General features: G+C 40.6%; 1 protein-coding gene across 5 annotated transcripts; it reads right to left on the bottom strand.

The window, feature by feature from the left end:
• Nucleotides 1–2,851: 2,851 nt before the first annotated feature.
• LOC113021951 (ras-related protein Rap-1A) lies at nt 2,852–23,621 on the bottom strand. Of its 5 annotated transcripts, none has more exons than XM_026166848.1 (8): nt 23,529–23,621; nt 16,287–16,380; nt 14,183–14,251; nt 13,814–13,870; nt 12,533–12,673; nt 8,238–8,381; nt 7,784–7,914; nt 2,852–3,178 (listed from the first exon to the last, which is right to left on the bottom strand). In XM_026166848.1, the coding sequence occupies exons 2-7, from the start codon at nt 16,341–16,343 to the stop codon at nt 7,825–7,827; spliced, it is 558 nt and encodes a 185-aa protein (XP_026022633.1). In that variant the 5' UTR covers nt 16,344–16,380; nt 23,529–23,621; the 3' UTR covers nt 2,852–3,178; nt 7,784–7,824. The 5 variants fall into 5 exon arrangements, with proteins under 5 accessions (XP_026022633.1, XP_026022632.1, XP_026022634.1 ...); XM_026166847.1 differs by having other exon boundaries at nt 16,287–16,375; nt 23,529–23,620; XM_026166849.1 differs by lacking the exon at nt 23,529–23,621 and adding an exon at nt 23,292–23,502.
• Between the last annotated feature and the right edge of the window lie 99 nt (nt 23,622–23,720).

Raw genomic sequence — 23,720 nt, 5'->3', positions numbered from 1 at the left:
GAAAGAACGACACTAATGACTCTGATCATTTCAGTCAAAAGACGACGGTCAATAATATGCAGCAGAAAATGTCATCAAGCGTTGCTTTACAAATGCAGCAGTGTTTAAAGGAAATATTAGAGCAGTGCCAGAAATCGTGCCAGCCGATTGGCCAAACGTACATTGACTCATTTAAAGCGGTCAGCATCGTGTTAACGCCTTTAAAGGACCTTTAAAGCTGTTCTTTTCAGATAAATAAGGACATTCCAACATTTCTATTTCAGTGTTTTTATACTCTGTATGCATGTGGTCCATGCTGTTGCCTTCTAGGATAAAAGTGCAGGTACAACTGGTTTCATAAGCAGATAATGCACTTTGTACAGCCTTCACGTGGCTCATACTACAAAGAACAAAGATTAAATGAAATGACTGGTGTGTTACCACGTTTGATCCAGGTTCTGAAAGTAATACATTGTGAGGACGATCACATTTTGCATGGGTGTGCTTTGATTTTACTCAAGCCCACTTGGTACCAACGAGTCTTTCTTACTTTTCCGAGGGGAGTCGGAGAAGCTGAAGGAAGCTCAGAGTTTAGAGTCAGGCGGATGGCAGCGGGCATTCTTTCAATAAGAGTGTAATGAATGCAAAAGTGGTTTTTTTGATATTACTCCGCTTCTCAGCCGCTAAAGGGATTAGGAGCCTGATGAAGGCTGGGGTGTTGGTGATAAGAGTCAAAAACAAGAAGAAGTGAGTCATACGCTCTGATCCTTTCACCACAGTCCTCACCAGCAGATTTTTAGCATCCTCCTCTGCGTGACACAGACATCCCCCTCGGAGGCATAAGGAGCTTAGATGATGCAGCATTTTTTTCCTCCCTCCTACAAGAAAAACTTGAAGGAGACTTGCACTAATAGCAAGCTGGCTGCTTCTTGTTGACTTGTCAAGCATTTAACATGAAGAATCTGCCTAAGGAGAAAGAAATCACTGTACCACAGTGAATGCTAACCAAATTAGTTTATCAACTATTTTCACTACAGAATAATTAAGAAATCATATGCTATTTGGTTTTCCTCATTCCACTGTTATAAGTGAATGGATGTTTTTATTAAACATGACAAATCTGAACCAAAAGCCCAACATTAAGACTGCTCTAAGTGCTTGGTCGAAGAGGAGTTGAACTTAATACAGTCATCTTAAGGACTCGGTTCTGGGTGTGAGCACAGACGGCCGACACACCTGATGTTTAAGCCTTCTGTTTAAGAGGGCCATCCAATCAAACAATGGGGCAGTGGCCTTATAGTGAAGAGAGTTAAAGCAACTCAAGTAAAGACCAAATATAAAAGTAGGTCAAAATAAGTATACTGTATTCCATATATATATATATATATATATATATATATATATATATATATATATATATATATATATATATATATATATGGTTGAAAAATTATGATCACAGTTGCATGTTGTGGTTAAAACAGGTCAGGCTGTAATTTTATATGTTAACTATTTAATCATGACTTAGCATTACAAAAGAGTACAAGCACGCACTTATTTTCTTGAGGTTAGAAAAACCTACATGTATGCTGCTTCACCTCCACGCAATGCACGATTTAACCTTTCATCGTTTGTTGTATTTATATCTCTGCTCTTTCCTTTGCTCTGGAAATCAGAGGGAAGAGATTACAGAAAATCCCGTCTTTCAGGTGAGAAAGTGGGATTAAAAAGCAGGCTCAGAGTACAAGGTGTGAAAAATGCTCACAGTGTTTGGTGTGAAGCAGGATGTTGAAGATGCACTGTGTGCAGTTTCATTATCCGATTAAAAGCAGCATTATACGTTAAAAATGAACTGCTGGCTTTGCATTGGTTTACTGTGAGAGCTTCTAGGAGGTAGCGTGTCCATGTGTTATTCTTGTTCATATACTGACACCTAATGGCCATTGAGAGTACAGCAAAGCATGTGGAATAACAGTGCACTGAACAGTTTCTCCATTCAAAATCACTGGGTAACTGATTCCCACCAACATTACATTCCCATACAATTCCTATTTTTGTTCAATGTGGAATTCCAGAAAACAAGAAAATCTTGTGATCTCATATTTCATCCCAAATAAGTCAAATCCACTTTGAATAAAAGTTTAATTCACAAAAATACATTGACCAGTATAATGAAAATGTACTAAAATGTACTTTAATAATCCATAAAAGCTGGAACATTATTGACAGAAAAACACAAGAAGCGATATTAGAGTTGGTTTAGTACAATATATTTCAGCTTCGAGAGACATAGAAATCAATCCTTATTTTTCCCCATATTTCTTCTATAAAAGACCCATTTTTTCTGAAGCATTGTTATGCAAAAAGAAAAATGGCATTAGAATATATTATGGGAGCTATGAAATCCCGGTGACTGAGTATAAAATTAAGTCACATCAGAGAGAGATATCTGCAGAAGAGAAGTCCATGAACAAGAGGGCAAACAAAGAAAAAAAAATGTAATAAAAAAAAATAATAATACATATCATAGACCTCGATCTACCATCACTGACATGACAGGCATGGAGAATAGGTGTATGGCTATAAAAAAAAAAAAATTCTCACTTTTCCACTTTGATTTCACTTGAAAACATCTACACGTAATAACTGATGCTTTATTCATGCTCGTTTTTGAAGAATATTTATAATCATACAACTAAAGAGGTCAACTTCCATGTCTTTCAAATACAATATTGAAAAAGATGAAAAATACTGAATCCAAGTTCTAACTTTGTTTTCCTTCTTAAATGCTGTTATTTCTTTATGTTAAGCTGTCAAAAAATAAAAATAAGGGGCTGGCCATGTAGGCAGCTCGTGGACTTTTTTTTGTTTGTTTTTTAACTTTCAGAGGCTTTGCTGCATTTTAATCAGAACATCGTCAGTTTGTGGTGCTGTTGTTGGTGCAGAGGTGGACGCTTCCCGTTCAGCGTTCACACTCAAACTGAGACAGAGGAAGGTCCTCGGAGGCGAGAGACCAGAGTCTACTCTCTCTTACTGTCTTTCTCTTTTCATTCTCTCTGGTGTAGATCATCCTCATCTTTGATAGGAGCAGTTCAGTCAGCTGATTCACCGTTTATGGCTGATGGAGGAAGGGTAGGGTCAGGGCTGTTGGAATGCTGGCACGTTCCAATCAGGGCAACAGTTCTTCATTACAGCATTTCTGCAAGACAGCACACTGTCAGTCCTTCCATAGCCAACTCAAATCACCCTCTGAAAGAAAATTAAGGCCGCAGTGCCCTCTACTGGCTGCTGAGCAGCATTGCAAGTGTTGCAATTTCATTAGAAAAAAAATACACGGGCATATAGCATATATTATACCACTTTAAAGTAAAAGCATTAATGATTACAAGAATGATGTGTATAAACCTGGGATTTTGAGGCTTAAAAATAAAATTAAAAACTTATAACCTGCTTTTTGGACCCTTAATACAAAGTTTTTCATTCTTAAACTTCTTAGCGCTTTTCTTACATCTTAACCAGACCTTGGAAAAGAGATCAAATGTCTAACACAAAGCCTCAGGGGAAAATCACACCTCAGAGCAGAAAGTGAAGCCAGCAGTCCAACAGGGAGCACAGAGAAGTACTCCTGCACTATGTTCCTCAGAGGCACTTTCAGTGCCAAAGGCTTTAGGAAGCCGAGTGATCAGCATTTTGTGGCTTCTCTCAGCTGAGCAAAACTTCAATCAGTCCGTGTGCCAAAAGTCATGTGATGAGGTCTGCCGAGTTTCTGCTTGGGATGTTTAAACACTGCTCAGGTGCCATCTTTCCATTAACAGTCTGAGCTCTGAGCTCATGCTCGCCCTGTGCTTAAGTGTAGCTGCTGCAATTAAATGAACGTCTGTCTGGGCGAACACCAAGAGCCGCTGGTGTTCAACTCACAAACACCAAAATGAGAACAGAACACAAATAACATAATAGGAGTATATGCATGATGCTACAAGTGCAACTAGCAGGCTCGTGATTCATTTGCAGGCCAAGCTACCTTTCAGAGAGGCAGTGACAATAAGTTGGTAATGAGCGCAATAACAGATGCCCTGCAGTAACCATTCTTATTTCAAGTGTTCATGCGGTCTACTCTCATGTTGCTATAATCACATTCTGGCTACAGCAAATCTTGTTTTTCTTATTAGTCTTACAGTTAGCTTTCATAACTTCCATATGTTGTTGCTCGGTTTCTGATGAAGTATTCATTAACAGACCTCTTCAGACACATAGTAGAGCTCCTTCAAGAATATTAATGATAGCTTTATTTCATTAAGGTGTTTGGAATCTAGGGCCATGCAAGCTAACAGCTCCCTAAATATATCCCTCTCCCAGTGAATACAGTGACAGATAAAACCAGAGACTCAAAGTTCATGAGCTCATCAGGTCAACATGCTGGAAGCCACAAACTGACATGTCCCATTAACTCTCTGCGTCCCGTCTGTGCCTGGCACTGTATCCCCTCTCTCCCTCTCGCAGCGTATGAGCTGGTGGGCTGTGAGCAGTGGAACAGCGAGGTTGAAATCCCGTTAGTGCTGGTTCATTGGGCTGGCCGGCGTGAGAGTCGGGTAGGGTGGAGGTGGGGGGTGCTGGGAGTGCTGACGCCACCCTGGGGCATGCTAACAGAGGCCCCCGCTCTCACACACTGGAGCTCTAACTGACCAACACAGATGGGTTCAGAGGAGGAACGCAGTGGGTGGTTCAGCGACCCTGCTGTCTGGGCTGGCTACAATGGCACTGTCTGTTTCACTAATCCAGTTTTATCTGCAAAATCAAAGTTTTATTCCTCCACCCTGGAAGTTAAAAGTAACTGAAGACGTAAGATCTCTCTGTTGGCTGTGTGAACCTGTCAGGTCTGGCAATACTGGGGTTTTGTTCTGACAACAGAGCTCAAAATACCAGCTAACAGATTGTAAGAGCTTCTAAAAGCGACTGCACTCTAACCAAAATACTGGAGGGAGGAAGAAAAAAAAAAAAAAAGTTGTGCAAACTGTCGCTTGTTCAGCTACACCCTTTTTAATTTCAAACAACAAAGAGGCCATATGAGCTCCATTTTGCTCTTTTAATGACATTTGATTGTTTTCACAATATCATTCACCAATTAACAGCGAATAAACTGTTTAAGCTTTTTAATCTTGCTCACAATTAGATTCGTTTTTTGCTCCAATCCTTATGGCAAAATATCCCATAGGCTTGTCAGTCCTTTATTATTTATCTGTAGGCTTTATGGATGTGTACTCCTTATTTGTGGGTTCAGTATACTTATTAAAAAAAAAAAAAAAAAAAAAAAATACAGCCAACTACTGATCTGGAAAACATTAAAGCAGACTCGGGAGAAGTAGTTCATGTTTGGAGATTATATTAAAGTCAGCTGTTTATTATTGCGGAAATGCAATGCCACTTTATTACTGACAGGGAAATGTATTGACCGACTGTGAAGAACTTATTTGTCTACTTAGAAAAAAAAAAAAAGCACAGATCCCTAAAAAAAAATGTTAAGGGTCAGAGTCCTGCTCAAGGACACATCAGCTTCACTGACACCCAGGCTTTAGTCCTAAAACCCACTCATGTTCCATCCTGCAGCCCTTCGATCACCAGCAGATTTAGTCCCCGAGCCCAAACCAAACGCTGGCAAATATTTGGGCATTTACTGCTTCAAAAATAGGCTCCTGTGCTGTCGGCAAACACAGACCAAACAGCTCATGCAGAGTGTTACATCATTTGCAAATTCACAAAAGCTAACAGTTACATCTCCTTTGTACAGCGTCTGATCCAGATTCAACCTTTCACACAGCTACTTCAGCAAACAGGTTTAGCCTTTGACAGAAGGTCAAATGACACATCATGCAAACTAGTTTGTTTGAAGCATTCTGAACAGTTTACGCTTCACTACCTTCAAAGTTTGGAAACAATGAGGCCCAATTCAGTAATCTCCATGTGAGGGTGGCTGCACATCCTAAGTTCTTACAAGATTTCCTCAACTGAATAGATTGAGTTTCACCTGAAGGAAACGTTCTACATATGTAGTGGAAACTTTTGAAACTGGTGAGAGGTGGGTTAAATGGGCACAGTTCCATCGGGACATAATGAAAATTTTGACTTATTTTAGGTTACTGAAGATGTATGCCTGCAATATGACAAAAAGGATGGCTGCTCTCTGACCGCAGTTTTACTTAATTAGTAGTTTTTGCAGATTCTGATTAACAATGAAGCAAAAGCAAGTAGCTAACAGCTTACTCAATGTGCTGGCCATCTATTAAAATCTCATATAAGATTTATACAACTGTAGAAGAAACAAGGAAACATGTCATTAGTGTTTACAGAAAATGCTTTGCAGCTCCAATCTGCTCTCATGTTGCAGTCCAGACTTTGACGAATTGACTTTAATTATTGCCTGCGGTCGTTCTAAAATTAACAGACAAGATTGTCTGTTTGGAAGGATTCACAGAAATAAGCACTTAGCGTGACAGTTTTCAGACTTCCTCATTACCACTGTTAAAAGGAGGCTGGAGTGCCGCGGCGGGAGAGGTCCTCGCGTTTCTCCTCATGACCCAGCAGTATACCTGTGGCAGCCGCTGGCTGCAGTGCTGTTTTGAAAGTTGTGGAAGTGGAGTGGGTAGGGTTGAGCTGCCGTTTCTTTTGATCACCAGTTTTCTCCAGTTAAGGAGGTCAGACTCAGTCTTTATTTTTGACTTTGTTTTGGTAAGGTCAGGGGTGCAGGATTTGTGTTGATTTGTTTTTGTTTATTATTTTGGCCTCGGCTCACCCTGAAGTGTTGACACTCCCGTTTTGTTGTCCGTCTTTACCACTTTATAAATAAATCACATTATAAAGAACGGATTTGTTTCCTGTGGCTGCTTAGGTCATTGGGGGGCAGGTGCCTCACTCATGTTATTGCCTGGCGCTAGACGGGTCGTAACACCACTCAACATGGGTTGTTTTGTTTTTTTTAAATCCTGTGAAAAAGATTTCAAAAGAAGCAGCTCTTCGTCTGGGAAACAACATGCTGACAGATTAGGATTTCCCAGACGTAACGAGCTGCTGCAGCTTGCTGAGGTCTGAAATTTATCTCCAGTTATCGCAGACTGACTCATTCATATTACAGGAATGAAGATTTAAAAAGCATTTCACAGGTCTGAAGGGTAATTCACGGATGCTTTCATTTCTAGACATTCACGGGGCCTATGCGTCATCAGTATCAATGAAATAATATTCACTGAATGACGAGTGAAGTTGTTTGTAGACTGTAAGAGAGCTAACGGCAGATCAGTGTTGTGTATCTGCTGTTAGGTTGAAAAGTTCCTCTTCAGACCGTTTTAAACCAAGAACCTCTCTTGTAACCAGTTAAATGAATCACAGGGAGCCAGGTCAGGCATTACCTCATGTTGCTTGCTAATACACACACTATAATTGTGTAATCTATTGTCTCTACTTAAACCCTCAGTTATACCTCCAGCTACTTGGAGGGGGGGCTCCATCTCTAAACTGCATGTTTTGAGTTTATACAGGTACAATAACCACTGTGAACAGTTTATTTAGACTATAAAGTTAAAGTTGTTTCGACTTAACCGCACGCAAACAAACCCACATGACTAAAACGACAACTGATGTATGCAGTACCATCGGAGACAGCAGGAAGATCAAAGCCATTACATAACAATTAATCTGACAGCTTGTCTATGAATCATGAAGTTGTGAAGATGCCGGCTGCATGGGTATTTAAGACTAATGTGTTTTGAAACTGTAGACACAAACACACACACACACACACACACACACACACCTGGCTCAGAGCTGCTGCAGGGGCTGAAGGGAGAAAGGTCTTTAAAGCAGAACGCAGTTGGATTTCTTTTTTGCCTTCTTCTTTTCCACTGGCGTTTTCCTATTTATCTGTCTGACCAAGTCATAGAAGATCTAAGAGAGAGAGAGAGACAACACAGATAAAATGTTAATAAAGCTCTAAACCTTATACCTTTAAGTACCCACACATAGCCTCGTCACTAAATGGATTTGTGTGACAGTTTGCAGACAGAAGGTTTAACAGGATGTAGCCCAGAGAATGAAGTATAATCCATCTAAGCTCATTATTACCTACATGTCAGAGAAACCTTAATTATGTGTCTTAAATAAATACAATTCTACTGATGATTGCAGTACACACATCCATCTGTGACTGAGATGGAAAACAAACTGAAAATATATAGAGTTGCATTTTTGGAGGGGACGTTTGTACTCACATCAAGGACGTTGATCTTTGATTTAGCTGAAGTCTCTAAAAAGGCACAGTTGTTCCACTGACGGGCCAGGTTCTGACCCTGCTCCTTCCCGACCACACGCTCATCCTCCAGGTCACACTTGTTCCCTACAAGGATCATCGGCACCTGAGGACAGGTAAGAGCAAGCAGGTTCTGTTTGTGCCCACATGATTTATCCCCCATTGTCTGGTCACATATTCCTTGTTCATGCATTTTTAAAATTTATTTTAATGTAAAACTTAACATTTTATTCAGAAAAACTGTTCAGATTCCTCTAAATCCATTTGTCCTTACAACCTAGACTCCACTCTGTATGTCAGCAGGCTGTTTTAGGATTTAATATAAATCCTACAATTTGTATTATTCACAGCTGAGGCTGTAGTCCAGGTTCACATCCAACACAGATAAATTAGAAGTATACAGGATACACGTATACAGCTTGAATCACAAGACCGTACATAATGAGCCATGAATCAAAGTCTCCTCATGAAGGAGAAGAACCTTCCTTTTACTTTTGACTTTGTATAACTTCTTCGTTCATACCTTTTTGCCATTTTTCCCCCTACAGAGAGGAAATTAGATATAGGAGAAAAGCAAACGTGTTTCCTATAAACACGTTTGCATTAAAAGGCTTCAGTAACTTTTCTTTTAGACTTTAAATACAAAATTTTAATACAAAAACTTTACTTTTTGTAAACTTAACCATAAACCTTTAAATGCCATCTTGCAGGGAGAAAAGGACCCTTCTTTGGGAGGTGCAGCTGGGAATGTTAGAAAACAAACATTATCAAGATTGTTTTAATCCATTTGTCACCCTTTAACTCTACCTCAGGGAACGGTTAACAGTATAAAGGCCCAGGCTTTTTTATTGAACACACCAGCCACACACACACATATAAACAAAGGGGTTAAATCTCTTGGAGTGAAAGGTAGTGAAAAAGCAATATCTGCAAACAAATGTACAACCCAAGTAAAAGACTGAAGAGATGAGTATTAACAGTCAATGAGTGTGCTTTTCTCTGAGGCCTGAATTGGAGGGTCACAAAGATGATCAATAAAAAAACGATCTCCTTCCCGGTGGGAAAGTAAAGAAAATCATTTAGGTTACACAACTGTGTCCAGAGAGATTAAAGAATCAATAGGAACTGACGAGGAAGGTGGTTTATTTTTAACTTTTGTTTCTTTAAAAGGGAAATAAATTAAAAGCAAAGCTGAGGGGACAGTCACTGAGATTAAGTGCAGCCAGTTTTGGAACCTCCTAAAACCAGCAATGCTGCTTCTTTTGTTCTCTCAAATGTTTTAATAACCAAAGGTCCCCTCAAAAAGAAAAGAAAACAGAAAAAAAAAAAAAAAAAAAAAAAAAAAAGCCTGAGGAGGACAGTATTCTGGGCAAAACTTCAGCCTCAACTGTCAAAGTAGGCAGAGCTGGGCAGTCAGGGTGTCGGGATGCGTCTCATCCTGCCTGCTGTTTCCTGCCCGGCTATCTAGGGAGAATGCTGGCCCGGAGGAAGTTATGACAGCCCCGCCCAACCGGGATAACATCGCTTTCCTTCCTGAATATTTTCAAATGTTTCAGCTGGATTCCATGCTCCAGCTGCTCTCTGGAATTATATGACACAGAGAGGTCTGTGTGTGGATGTGTTCATTCAGCCTGGGCTGCATTTCCACATTGAAACTTGGCTTAATAAACTAATCACTGTAAAACTGTATGATGTTAGAAAACGTCTCAGATGTGAGGAAGACTTTAAGATGTTGTCACAGGGTTCGTTCACGGGATATCTGCGTTTGTGATACAGCTTAGGAATCAACTGATGGAAAAATTCTGCATGCAACAAAAGAGGCGCCAATAATATATCAGCCAGGAAAGTCTATTTGTGGCGCCAAATAAATTTATGCATGGGAAATCCTGCCTTCACTCTCTTCTGAGGACCTACAAATGCCCCCCAGACATGTCTTGTGGATGTGGAAAAGCTACATATTTTTAAGAAAAATACCAGTATCCTGACATGTGCTCACTTGTCCATACTCTTTCCCCCCCAGTAAGTCTTCTTTTCAGAGGTTGCTGTTGGAGCACTACCGTCAGGCTTCTTGAGACAAAGTAAGATATAGGGTGAGTATTTTGTGCCCTTTCTATGGGGCAGACGACAGGAAACTGAGATGTTTAGATTAACCCCACAGAAGTTGGTGGTTGATGTTTGATATCTAAACAAATCCTCAAGCTGAACTGCTGAATGACACTTCTCCCACGGGTCCCGGGAGAACCAGTGGTATGCCCTCCTAACATAAACTCTTGAGTCAAGCTGGGATAAAAAGAATGGTGAGATGGCTGAAAGGATGGAGGTATGCAGGGAAAAAGGAAAAAAAATGTTCAGCGTCAGCAGAACACAAGGCAGCATTAGCCTACTTGAAGAATCCACACAACCCACAGAATCTGTTCAGACTTTATTAACATGCTACAGACAGGTCGTATCCCGCCCACAATGGCACGCCGAAGATTGGATTGTGGGTAACAGTGAACAGGCGGGTACAGAACGACAAAAATGAATGGAGTTAGTTCTTTAAAATGGAGCAGTGAGTCACAAGCATTGGAGTCAGGCATTACTACCATCCTAGTCACACGGGCAGAGACTGAGGTGGCCCGGAAAAGTCATAAGACCTCTCTTACATAAGAAGTGTGAAAGGAAATGAAGGAAGTGAGCTTTTAATTCACTAGTGTCTGCTCACTTACTTTATTTTTGCCACTAATGGCTCTTCTAAAGAGATGGAATTTGACCCTACTGTGTTCAATGAATGTACAACCATTAAAAGCCCTTTTAATTGAGCCTGGTGATATTAGGTGCATCTGTACATTATACCCGCTTTGCAGTAAATGGTGCATGTCAGAGCTGAGAATAAGAACAGCTGTAGCAGCATCAACGGTTTCTGCTTTAGCTCTGCAGTCACTTGAAAGATTTCTCAAACTAAGAAATCTGCCTTCTTGGAAGAAAAAGGGAAAACATGCCCAGCATTTCCTTTGGTCATGCATTCTTGCAAGGGGCAAAAAAGGATAAACAGATATCATGGCTATCAAAGGTAAGGGCACAAATGACCAGTGGACTGATAGCTGGCAGAGTGGCCATAATAGCCAGATAAGCTGAACTGTTTAAACTAAAAGATGTTTTCAAAGGGAACAGATTTCCAGAAGAAAAGAAACAACTCTTTCCTTGCGTGTCGAGAAGCCACTGGTCCTGCAATCCATCTGTTAGCCTGAGGCTAACCTCAGCTCCCAAACCATGGAGAGCCTAATGAAGAACCACAGTCTCACAACCCAGTTTTTGATGAGCTGAGGCTCTCCTTGCACTTCATGCCTGACAGTCCAATCACCCACATAGAGTGCCAGACCACATCAACACCACAAGGTTGGCCATCAAACAGAGGGGGGGAAGAATGCAACAGAAGCTGAAAAGGCCAGTTCAAATAAAAGCAGCACAATAATTGCACAAATATAGAGTAAGGGGAGCAAGAAAAAGAGAAAAGAGAGGTATTCTGCTCCAGGCTAGAGAGAGGCTTTGCAGATGGCTGACGGGGAACAGAGAGACGTAAGGAAGCAAAACCAAGAGGGTGGGTTATGGTAACATTCATTCCCTCAAGAGATCACCAAAAAAGGGCATCTTAGATCCTGCTGACGCACTATCGACTCGACCAGAGAGGGGATAGAGGGCTTACTCGCTCCAGCAGTCCCACAATTTAGCAGATATATAGAAAACTGGAAATGTGCTGGTGACAAACAACAAGCTTGGAAAATAAGGAGATGACACATGCTCTTATTTGCAGCGTCGATGTGAGGCAGGCCTGATGGAGAAAACCACACAGTATACAGAAAAATCCCCGTGAGCACGAGTGCTCGGTGTCTACAACAAACACTGATGAAACCGCAGGGACATACCCACACAACGTTAATATTAATCAGTGCTCAGTTATGCAGAGTACACAAGTTTGCCACTGTTTATACTCTATAAACATAACACCGTGACACTGATTGTGTTATGTTCAGATAATACAAATCTGCAATTAATTGCATAACACAGAGTGATTATAGTGTTGAATGGTATCTATAGCAACAGTCTGATCAGGCCCCTGAAAAATGTAGGCGGCTGAGCCCACGGACACAGGGCGTTTAGGTCTAACTGTACTCGTTGCCACTACTCTGCTTTCCACAGCCTACGTGATTAAAGAAAATTTTAGCCACAAACTGATAAAATTATAAAACGCTTGTACGCTTATGCCAGTATACTTACATCCTCTGTGTCCTTTACTCGTAGAATCTGTTCTCTCAGGTCTTGGAGGTCGTTGAAGGTGGACTGTGCTGTGATGGAGTATACCAGGGCAAAGCCTTGGCCATTCTTCATGTACAAGTCCCTCATAGCTGTGAACTGTTCCTACACAAGGGGGGAGAAAAAAAAGATGGAGAGACTATGAGCGCTGTCCTACAGCTTCCAACTTTTACTTATTGTTTTTTCTTTTTTTACTCTTTTATTCGCTGCACCAGTTTGACGATTACATTGCATATCTGTGACAAGATTACAAACTTTGCTGGATGGTTAAGTCTAAATAATCATTAAATCATTTGTCAAGCATAGATGTGTTGGCTCTAGATTGTCCCTTTTGTTTTGACTGGTCCATTTGTCAGAATTGAAACAGAAAAAAAAAAAAGAAAATAAGCAATTTCAGGCCAGTGTACGTCGATGAAACTGAACACCATTTTATTATCAACTGAATAATCACAGTGGATTGGTTGAAATCCCAGTGGATAAAGAAACAGTATTGTGCAGGATTACAATTCTTGGATGTCTGTCAGGTTTTTCAGCAAAGACACACACACAGTGCAATGCAACGTGGTCTGTTACCGACAAACGCACACTTAAAACAGTTTCTGCACATCTCTAGGATAAGAGATGATGTGTTTCTCAGTCGCCAGTTCCCACACAGACAAATGTTTCAGAAATGTTCTTGCACGAGGACACCAGTGGGGGGGCAGAATAAGACTAATGTTAGATTGGTGTACAAAATATTCTAAAACAATCATAGATACACCATAAAAAGGCATCACAGTGTCAGCTCATAACTGGATGTCATTTCAGCTACTAAAGATCTCATTGCCCAATGTATCTGTGAAATACAACTTGTTTTAATGTTTCACAGTGTGGGAGACCGTCACATCTTGTATCAAATATCATTTATGAATATGTAAAAACTGCAGGCGAGGAAAAAGATTTCTGGTGCCAGGAGTCTGTTTCTTTTCTCCCAGATTGAGCCCGAGTAGCGTTGACTAATAGCATCTGAGCAGGTCACGGTCGAATGCAGGTAAACAGTGTGTGCAGAGAGAATCGACTGCTTTCTGACTACAATTTAGCTTTAAATAAATAAGGCTGTTTTCCCTAGAGGCCAAATTACCAAACACTACCTAACGCATTGTCCGATCTGAAACGCCTCTAGATTTACTAAAATATATATTCAGGAGTGCATATGCCCAGCAAAGCTGAGCATTTGAAGATTTCAGTGGCAGTGAGTTTACTTACTGTGCCGGCTGTGTCAAGAATTTCAAGCATACATTGCTGTCCATCTACCTCCACTTGCTGTAAGAAAACATGTAAGAGCATCTTTAATTTCAGGTCACTGAGCAAACAAAATTCATAGGTTATATTCATAGGTCATACACTGAAGACTGAAAGAGACAGCTAACACTGAGGGGAAAACATGAAAGCAACCACACCAGTAGTATGAAGTCACAGGAAAATATAAAGAATGAAAACTAGGAATGAGAGGGTAACAGAGTAGAAGCAGTTGAATGAGAAAATTTCCGAGCACAATAATATGTGAACCTGAGGAGCAGCTGGTAACAATCAGCTCATTTCAAGCCAGCACTCTGCCTCTCACGGGACACTCACCTTTCTGTATGAGTCTTCTATTGTAGGGTCATATTTTTCCACAAAGATTCCTTGTACAAACTGAACTGTCTGTAAGGGGAGACACACAGAAAGCCAACATCAAACTGCTGGAGTAGCGCATGCAGCCAAAGTGCCATATCATCTAACACTTTGTCCACCTACGATCATCACAACTAGACAGGAATGAGGATGTTCATGAAGCCCAGCTGTGACCAAAAGCACAACATAATTATTCTACTGGCACACTTCTAAATCTGCATTTGTTTGAACTTTTTTATTTATCAAAAAATATTCAGTTAGAATAGTAAAATGTAGAAAATACAAGGGCTGATCCCCAGTTTAGGATTTGTACTTGTTTAATCATTGCTGTGAACCCAGAAGATGCAGAGAGTTAAGAGCTTTCAGTGCAAGAAAAATTGAGTGGCGCAAAAAAAATAAAATAGAGTGGCCAAATCAACACTTTGCTACTTGAATGTAAAAAACAAAAAACGGCCTGCACATTCACATAAAACAATAGTGGAAGACAGGATCCTTTTCATGGTAAACAATCCTTTTCTTCACTTGGCTGGATGTACTAAAACTCTTCTAGATGTCTATTATCCAAGTCTACCACAATGAGAAGACTTCAAGACAGCAAACAGAGGGCAAACAAGGTAAAAACAATTTAGCCTCAAAAATGTTGAATATAGTATCCAGTAGTTTAGGCCAGATTAGACCTAGAAATGCAGAGGTGCCAGTTCAGTGTGGAAACAGCATTTTTTAGACCAATGAAATTAATCACTCAGTAAGAGAATAATGTGAAGAAATAAATATGGAGAAGGCTTGGAATGAGGCACACATCTCCATCTGTAAAAACATGCTGATGTCAATAGGACTACATTAGGATGTGTAGCTTCCAATAGCACTCACCATTTACCAGTGATATGACAAAAGACAGAGGCAGCTAACTCTGAAGCATATAGGAATATACTGTCAGCTCAGATCATTGACAGGCCAGTGTTTCAGAGTACAGATGGCCAGAAATCTTAACCACACTGCAAAACCAACCCAGAAGTTTTGGAGGTTGAAAAAACAAAACAAAAACACAGAAATATTCTCCAATGGTCAAGGTAATCAGCTGATCTCAATCAAGAAAGGAATTTACATGAAGACAAAACTAAAGGCAGAAAGCCCCACAAACAAGCAACTACAGTCAGCTGCACCAAAGGCCTGGCAAAGCATCACAAAGAAGGAAAGCCATCTGTGGTGATGTGCATGGCTTCCAGACTTGGGCAGTATTAAAAAAATGAACATTTTATATATAATTATATTAGTTTTTCCAAGTACATGTTAGGCCTGTGCATAAAAATGGTTATAATGCCAATGTTTCTGATCTTCAATCAGCATATCAGTTGCTTTATTTCAAATCTCATATGGTACATAGAGCCTAAATTATGATAAATGTGTCACTCTCCAAATAAACAGCAATGTCCAATTTTGGATTGTGTTAAAAGTGCTGTGCTGAGCGGCAGATTTACATTAGTGGGGTAGACCAAGTTCACCTGATAACATCTTAATCCTGCCTGTTTGAGGGATTAATCTGACACCTGGTTGAAATTAGCTGAGCAAAGCATACGACACATTTCACAGGCATCTGAGGTCTCCTGACAATAAAATACATCACTGCTCTGGTTCTGTTCTCTATCAACCTTAAGAAAAGTAAAAAAAACAGATTACGATGTCTATACATGTAAACACAGATGAGCTTAGGACTGGCACTCTTTGAACATTTCAAAAACCCTAACAATAAAACCATTATATGCATTATATGTATACAGGCAGCTAGTTTCGATAACACAGGCCTTGGAGATAGATTAAACCCTTGTCAGCAAACAAGCATGTTCTCAATAAATCCTTTAGGAAAAAATTTAAACAGTCAAAAGACAGTTTCATCTGTGCTCTATAAACCTCCATAATTAAAAATGTTTCACCGCATGCTTTCCTTCAAAAGCTAGCAAAGCCTCTTGCTGTTTTATTGACAATTATCTACAAAGTCTTTAGGGAACACATGGCAGGAGTAATAGAGGCAGCAGATGCAGGAAGAGGATTGGAAGGCCATACTCACCAAAGCAGACTTGCCCACACCTCCAGAGCCTAACACCACTAGCTTGTATTCACGCATGGCGGGATTGCTTCACTGGACAGCCCAACAGTCTGCACTGGACAAACAGGGAAAAATAAAAATTGGACAAACAAAATGAGCAAAGGTGTGAAAAAACAGTGGGGAAAAAGCAAAAAAGAAATCTCTTTTCAGGCAAATCAAAGGGATTTTTTTCCTGTCTGGTCTGAGTTTTTCCCACTCCAGAAAGAAAGGATTCTAGTCATTCCTGGAGGATATAGAGGAGAAGCAGGACAACAATGGAGGGAACACCCATAAGTGGAGCTGCTTCAGGGTGGAGGAGGTGAAGAGTATGTGACCCCCTCTCTAACAAAAACCAGCTGTGATGTGTATGTGTAGGGGGGAACTGAAGGAGAGAGGAGATGATACATTGATCTGGCAGATATTCCTCGTAATGACACAATCATTTGGCTTTCACACACACCAAAACACACCCTGCTTACAGATTTGTTAGTCACTGAGTCAATTTTTGGTTTTATAAAACAGCAATATGGTGGCGGTCTCCTTCGCTTATGACAGAAAACAGCTGAGGGAAGTGGAAAATGTGATGGAAGGAAATTGTGAAGTAAAAATATCCCTTTAAGAAACAAGGAGGTTACGAATCACTGGCACACACTGTGGCGTAAAGTCAGATTGGGTAGCCAACTGGGTCACTACAAGCTGGGCTACAGACTCAGAAGGGGTTTAGATGTAGCTAAGCAATGTGGGGATTTCTGATTCCTTATCTACTGATCTAACTTCATATCAAGCAGTGTCTCAGGGTTTTTCCTGGCTCAGAACAGGCCTGTGATGAGTGTCTACGCACAGCAATAAGAATAAACTCTGTGTACTTTAAAAGCAATCAGTCTGGTACCTTATTTGGCTGAAATCTTTGTTACTTCTCAACATTTTATACACAAACATGTCTATTATAGTTGAGGAAATTAAACCCCCATTAACAAAGCTGGTTTAGAAAAAACAATATTTTAAATAGGAGGAGATTTTCCAGTAATTGTCAAAGCTGCAGTCAAAAAAAGACATTCAACTTGAAATATAAACAATATTCTAAATTACTGATACAACCACAAAATGTGGTAGGGATGTATTTAGAGAACACTAAAACATTTTAATATCGGTTTTCTTCAAAGACACGGCAGCTGACTGCCAGCTTATGTTTTAATGAACCAAGCGCTTTTGGATCAAGGGCTAAAAAGTGCCGCTTGTTGACATCAAGGCTGTAACGAAAAAAATAAATAAAAATCAGATAGTAGCGCATGCTGAAATTAGGTCCCAAGGACAACTATATAGCCTCGATTAATCATCAACTCTTTTGCAAACATCAAAAGCCCAATCATCAGCTACTCTGGAAGCAGATGATCCTCTTCTGCACTGCTTTTTTTAAATAGCACACGCTAAACAAACTCTCAGGGGGAGTGGTCAAAGGACGAAGGACCTCCAGCTTCAATCACAAGCAGGGACCATGTGGGACATGAAGGCCAGAGTGTGCATAATTCATATTCTCTAATCCTCTGCACTCAAAGAGAAGTTCTCCTTGCATGATTAAGGGAGAGGAGCCAATGGGCGGTGAAGAAAAAGAACAGGGATGCACGAGTGCTATCCAAACGTGAGCCCCTGTACGCTCATGTAAACATTCAAGCACAAAGTCAAGTGCATGCAGTGTGTCACATATACAATGTGGTACAGACAATGTCACACTAAGATTTAGGCTACACTTCACTTGTCAGCTATGTGCACATCACAATTCCACTGTGAATGCTGTGGACTGACCCTTGCTAAGACGGATGACGTCAGGGGCTCGCTCTGTGACAGAGGCAGTCAGATTATTTTGTGCCAGCTTCAAAGGTCATTATGGAGGATGAGTGTTCCTCCAAAAAAGTGCAGTCAAATTCCAGCTCCCATCTTTACCATTTCAAACCTCAGTTTGCAGCCTGTGCATATGAAGCAATTGTTTCTAAGGGTCCATTCCTCGCATGTGTCAACAAATAAAGTAACTACATGTTTTTAAAAAGATGTAGAAAGGTTTAAAAAGACAGTTTTCTTTATTTGGACAGGCTGCCTAGCAAGGATATTTAACATGTTATTATCAGCACCGGGTAGGATACGAAAATGTTAGGAGGAATGCACCTACAAACTGTCTGCCAACAAAAATTAAGATGACAATAGGAAAGAAAGCACCACAAACTACCAGGCAGATTAACTACTGTACAAAAAAAAAAAAAAAAAGAAGTGTGCAAAGCCGAATATGACAACAAAACAAGGTCTGTGTGGATCACCCTCAAAAAAAAAAAAAAAGATAAACCAGAATAAGAGCCAGTCCAGACTTATTTCGAAGGATCAGTTACTAGTAACTAGCCATCCTTGGCCCTTCTTGTCTCAAGTCTCACTAATCCCTGGCTCGGTAAACAGGTTGATGTTCAATATCATTCATCTGCCTTTCCAAAGAGAAGCTCTTTCCACAATCAGAAACTCCAAAAAACTCCAACTCTGCCTTTATGAATTGCAGCTGGTGACAGCAGTCCTTTTTCTGCTCTTTAGAGGTGCTGTAAGCTGGAGGGACCCCTAACAAGAAGGGGGACAACACGACCAAGAGCCACTACACCAAGAACTCCAAGGCTGCACAGCAGAACAAGGACTGCTGGTTGAGACAAAAGTCAAATTAGAAAGTAAAAGCACAAAAAAAAGAATCCAAATCTGTCATGTACATCTGGAGTTTTCAGCACTGTAAGAATTACTTCTGACGTTAGCAGAGAGATTCCTCATTTCACAAGAGATGGAGATGTCGCCAAAATTTTGTTTCCTCTAAGAGTTTGCTGTTCAGCAAGTTAAAAATAATCTTTTCATTTACTGGACTAGTTTAGCATTAGTTCCGATCTCATATCCCCTTTTTCACACAAATGTGATGCTATTTTCAGAACAAAATGGAAATTAAGCCCTACAATCCGTGTTTCAGGGTTTTTCACAGTCTCTCTGATACTGGAAAGAAGTTAAGTTTAAAGTTACTGACATTTAAAGGAGTTTTGTAATCACCTACCTAACTGTAAGCAAATCTGACAGGGTATGGTTTCCCTTATTGCAATTATGGGTGCTTACCACAGCATATAAACAAATATATATATTTAAAAAGAAAAAAAAAAAGTCACAGGCCATCATGTGCTGGAAATAAAAGTAACTGAACTGCCAATAAGTACTGAGACCACACCCAACTTCTAAAAAAAATTATTTTACATAATTTCAAATTAATAAAAATAATACAGAACAGAGGCATGCAGCTGAGAATGAAATGCAACCTCATGGGCCTCTCTTACTAAATATTATATAGGTCAAACCATAACCGTCAAACCTAACCTTCATTTTGATCTTAGTCAGACCAGGGATTTCCCCCTCGTATACAATATTGCAGTGTCCCATCAAAAGGTTTTCTCCATTATTCAATGCCATACTGATAAAATTATTTTTCAACATTTCAATTTACTCTATCTTGAAATAATGGCCACAAATAAAAGACACCTCATTTTTCTAGCCAGGGGAAAACCGTGTACACACCTGTAAAGTTTTGTGGCTATTTCTTGTACAGTTGTGATACTGTCACACTGACAAATCCTGTCCTGAACACCAGGCAAAGAACCTAAAACCGTTTTGGTGGTAGTTCCCCCTACATGACCTGTCACTGGGAGCACATTTCTTTAGCATTATGACTCGCGCACAGAGATTCTCACAGTGAAAACAGTACCAGACAAACTACTGCAGCTGCTAAACATAGGTGACAGTCACCCAGCCGGCACTTTCTCACCAATTAGCACTGTTGGCAGCACTGATATATTTTTTTGTTTCAGTTCCTACCTTCAGGCAGGAGCTTCACAACCATCCATGCATGCACAAACAAACAAGCTGAAACACAGCTTTTACCCGTGACATTGATGAACACAGCCTGTCAATAACATATCAATAATCTTAGTGTAAAGTAATGTATGTGCCGCATTTTTTATTTATTTAATAATTTTACAGTTGTGTTGCTACTTATGCACGTGCACCATCAGTAGTTGTCCTTTTGTTGCACTTGTGCCAAAATAAATATAAAAAGGTCTTAAATCTCAAATCTGATTGCTTTCCCAAATTTTCATATGGCAGTCTATGTATGAAAACAATGAGTCAAAGTGCTGGTGAACTAACACGGAAGCTCAAATACAAATGAAGAGCAAAAAACCACTAAAAAAAAAAAAAAAAAAAAAAGAAGTAAATACTGCTACTAATAAAGTATTGAGAAACAGACCAAATTTCTTAGCTCAGAGTGTCTTAATTGATGCTAGAATCACTGGACTTGGTGCCATCTTTCACACCCCAAATGAACATATTGATTACAGCTCAAAGAGACTCTGCTTCATGTTTAATTTGCCAGCAACACAATTTTTGTTTCTTTTTGAGTTTTCCTTGAACTTGCAGCTACCTGCAGCCTGTTCTGCAAAAAGGTACTAAAGTGAGTGAAAAGAATACTCTCGTTCTGACACCTTGCCTGCATGATATCAGGGAAACTACACACAGCACAAGCCTGCAAACACAGTCACAATACCCGCAAAAATACACGTAGGGCCATTTAAGGACATCAGCTTTTAAAACCAAACCAGTCTCTTTCCACTGCCCTCAACTACACACTGTCATTCCCAAGAAAACAAACACACCACTGCTGTTAATCTGCTTTCGTAGTAACCCCAGCAAATAAGGAGCGGGAGAAGGCCACATGCCACAGAAAACATGCTCCTCTATGACATCACTGCATCACTCACCCTCTACAGCCAAAGGTATGTATCCATCTAAGGCTGGGAATTGGATTAGGTGGCGCCGGTAGCAAGAGCATGCAACGAATGCAAGTCTGGATAAACTGCAAAACTTAATTTAGTGAACAGGAGGCTGTTCAGCTAAAGTACAACCTCCCAGGATCCACAATTTCCTGGTCTACTGAGATTAATCCAACAGCAACGAAGCTGTCACACAAACTGACTCAGCAGGATGGGATGACTGACAGCTGCCCTCCGTATCCTCCACCCAGTGCGGATGGTGAACATGCACACATCCGCTGGTTACGCTAGCAGCACAATACCAACTCTTGTGGGTTTTCGCTTGCTTGACAAACTACATGTTGATGAGCTACGCTGTCAAAAAAAAAAAAACCTACTTGTGGTTTAGGGTGAGATAACAGTTGCTCCAACAGTTTCTGCTAATAGGTGTTTTTATGTGTTCAAAAGTGCTTGCTCCTATGTTACCTCGACTAAAAACCGCAGTTCACTACACATAAGAAAGAAAAAAGAAGAAAAAAAAAAAAAAGTACTAACTTTAGAGGCTGCTGACAAAAAATATCTACAAACATTCCTTTGATCTTAGTTTAGTTGGGTCTAAGTTTGTCTTTACATGAAATTTCACCTGTAACAGATTTTCAAGTCCTGCTGTATAAGTAGCTTGGCAATTAATTGTAACTAATTAATTTGAAGTGTATCAACTTAAACTTGTCTGTAATTTCCTGCAATTACTACCAAATTACAAACCTCGCTAGGAAATTAGGAATTTACAAGCTTGTAAAATAAACGCTTACCACCAGAGTTACAATAAAGGGGAATTCCATGTTTTCACAGGTAACTAGAGTAAAATACTTTCTGAAGAAATTGTTTTGTGTTATCAATTAAACTAACTTCATTCAAGAAATAAAGACAGGTGTCAAAGAGTTTTTAGCTGCACTCGCCGATCACTCTTCTCTTACAAAAACATGAACTAACATAAAATAACCCAATAATCCAATAATCAAGTTATACAACTCTCTTTTTTTTCTTATCTCCTACAACCTTAAATGCCCCCATGAGTCAGAGCTAAACTGCAGCCAGGCACACAAACTCTGTGACTTAATTATGACAAAGACCCGTAACTGACAAGCCTTGTCAGCTGAATGCATCTGTGTTACTGGGGCCCTGACCTGTAACCACATCCTCTTTCCTAAGCGCAAAAAGGCTTCATGCTGATAGGATGGAAAAGGAGTAGCTACCTACTAAAATAACCTCTTCCAGTCTCTGTTCCTGTTCAAGAATCCTGACAGCAGGCTGGCTTGCTTACTAAGAGGGAGGGTAGGGGTTATTGGCATAGATGGCATCTTTAAAGTCAGGTTCGGGGAAGTGTGTAATTTCAACAAAGAAAAAGTGAAATAAAGTACCCTTGAGGCAGTGAGCCTCTTTGTAAAAAGGGCCGATTAACTGGGAAAGTGACCTGCTGTGTGTTTACAGTTTCAAGGATGGGGCACACACCTTTCCTGCTTCACATCTCTCCCCCTGAAGCAGAAATAATATGCGATAGGCTGTCACGAAGCTTGGAGTCAGACAAGAGAAAGTAATTTGAGCTCGTTGGTTATCTCACTGTGAATCTACCTAATTTGCTTAAGGCAGCGGCATATGCTTATCACTTCAGGTCATGCCAAGTCCCTGCAATCTGTGGCTCGGACTAAACCACACAGCACAACACTGTCGATGTGTGATTATTACAACATGAGCTCCAGCAACATTAATCAAATTCTGGTCAAATCATAAGCCCGCTTACAGATAAACCCTTAAAATGGCATAATCTATAATCCACGCGAGTGAGGCCGGCATGTGTCCGCAAGCAGTCTAGTTTCAAACCAGCAACTAGCCTAAGTCCCGTTATCAAGCTTGTTAGCAAAATGCCGCTAACTAGCTAGCTTTAACTGCCTGCTGCGGGCCGCCGACACTTCACAAACCGCTAGCCGCGGCTCGTTAGCAAGCGAGCTAACTAGCCGACACATTCCCGACCTCTGCGCACTATCAAAACACAACCACCCTGTCAGAAGCCCGCCTCAAACAACCCTACCTTACTATTCCCGACCAAACCAGACGTGGCAAGCACTAAATCAAGCCACACTGCAGTGTATTTTCTCGGGAAAGCCACAGCTAACGTTACCTGCCCTTCCGTCTGGCCTTGACTAAAATGGGAGTGCACACTCCGGTATGTACTTGCGGGCAATTCCTCTCCTTTATTCGGCGAAAAAACACACACGCATACACACACAGACACACACGGCGTGTGATGATGAATTCGCTAATGGCCACGCAAGCGTCGGCGCTACGTAGTCCCGTGCAAATGACTTATTATTCGACCGCATTCAGCACGTAGTAAAGTTTGGCTTTCTGCACTTACCGTATCTTGCTCGCTGTCTCCTCGCCGCTCCGCAAGTGTCAGTTTGCCTCGGGCCCGTGCGCGCAGCAGACGTCACTCCCCGCTGATTCTCATTTTTCTTAAAAGGGCATGACACATCGGCCGCGCGCCCCGCGTCATTTGCATGATAACGGACTGCACAGTAACGCTAAGTACTAACACACTCACGTAACC

The sequence above is a fragment of the Astatotilapia calliptera genome, chromosome 5 (assembly GCF_900246225.1).
Source record: "Astatotilapia calliptera chromosome 5, fAstCal1.2, whole genome shotgun sequence".
In the NCBI taxonomy this organism is placed as follows: domain Eukaryota; kingdom Metazoa; phylum Chordata; class Actinopteri; order Cichliformes; family Cichlidae; genus Astatotilapia; species Astatotilapia calliptera.
The sequence above is the reverse complement of the archived record's forward strand: the minus strand, read 5'-3'. Positions and strand labels throughout refer to the sequence as shown.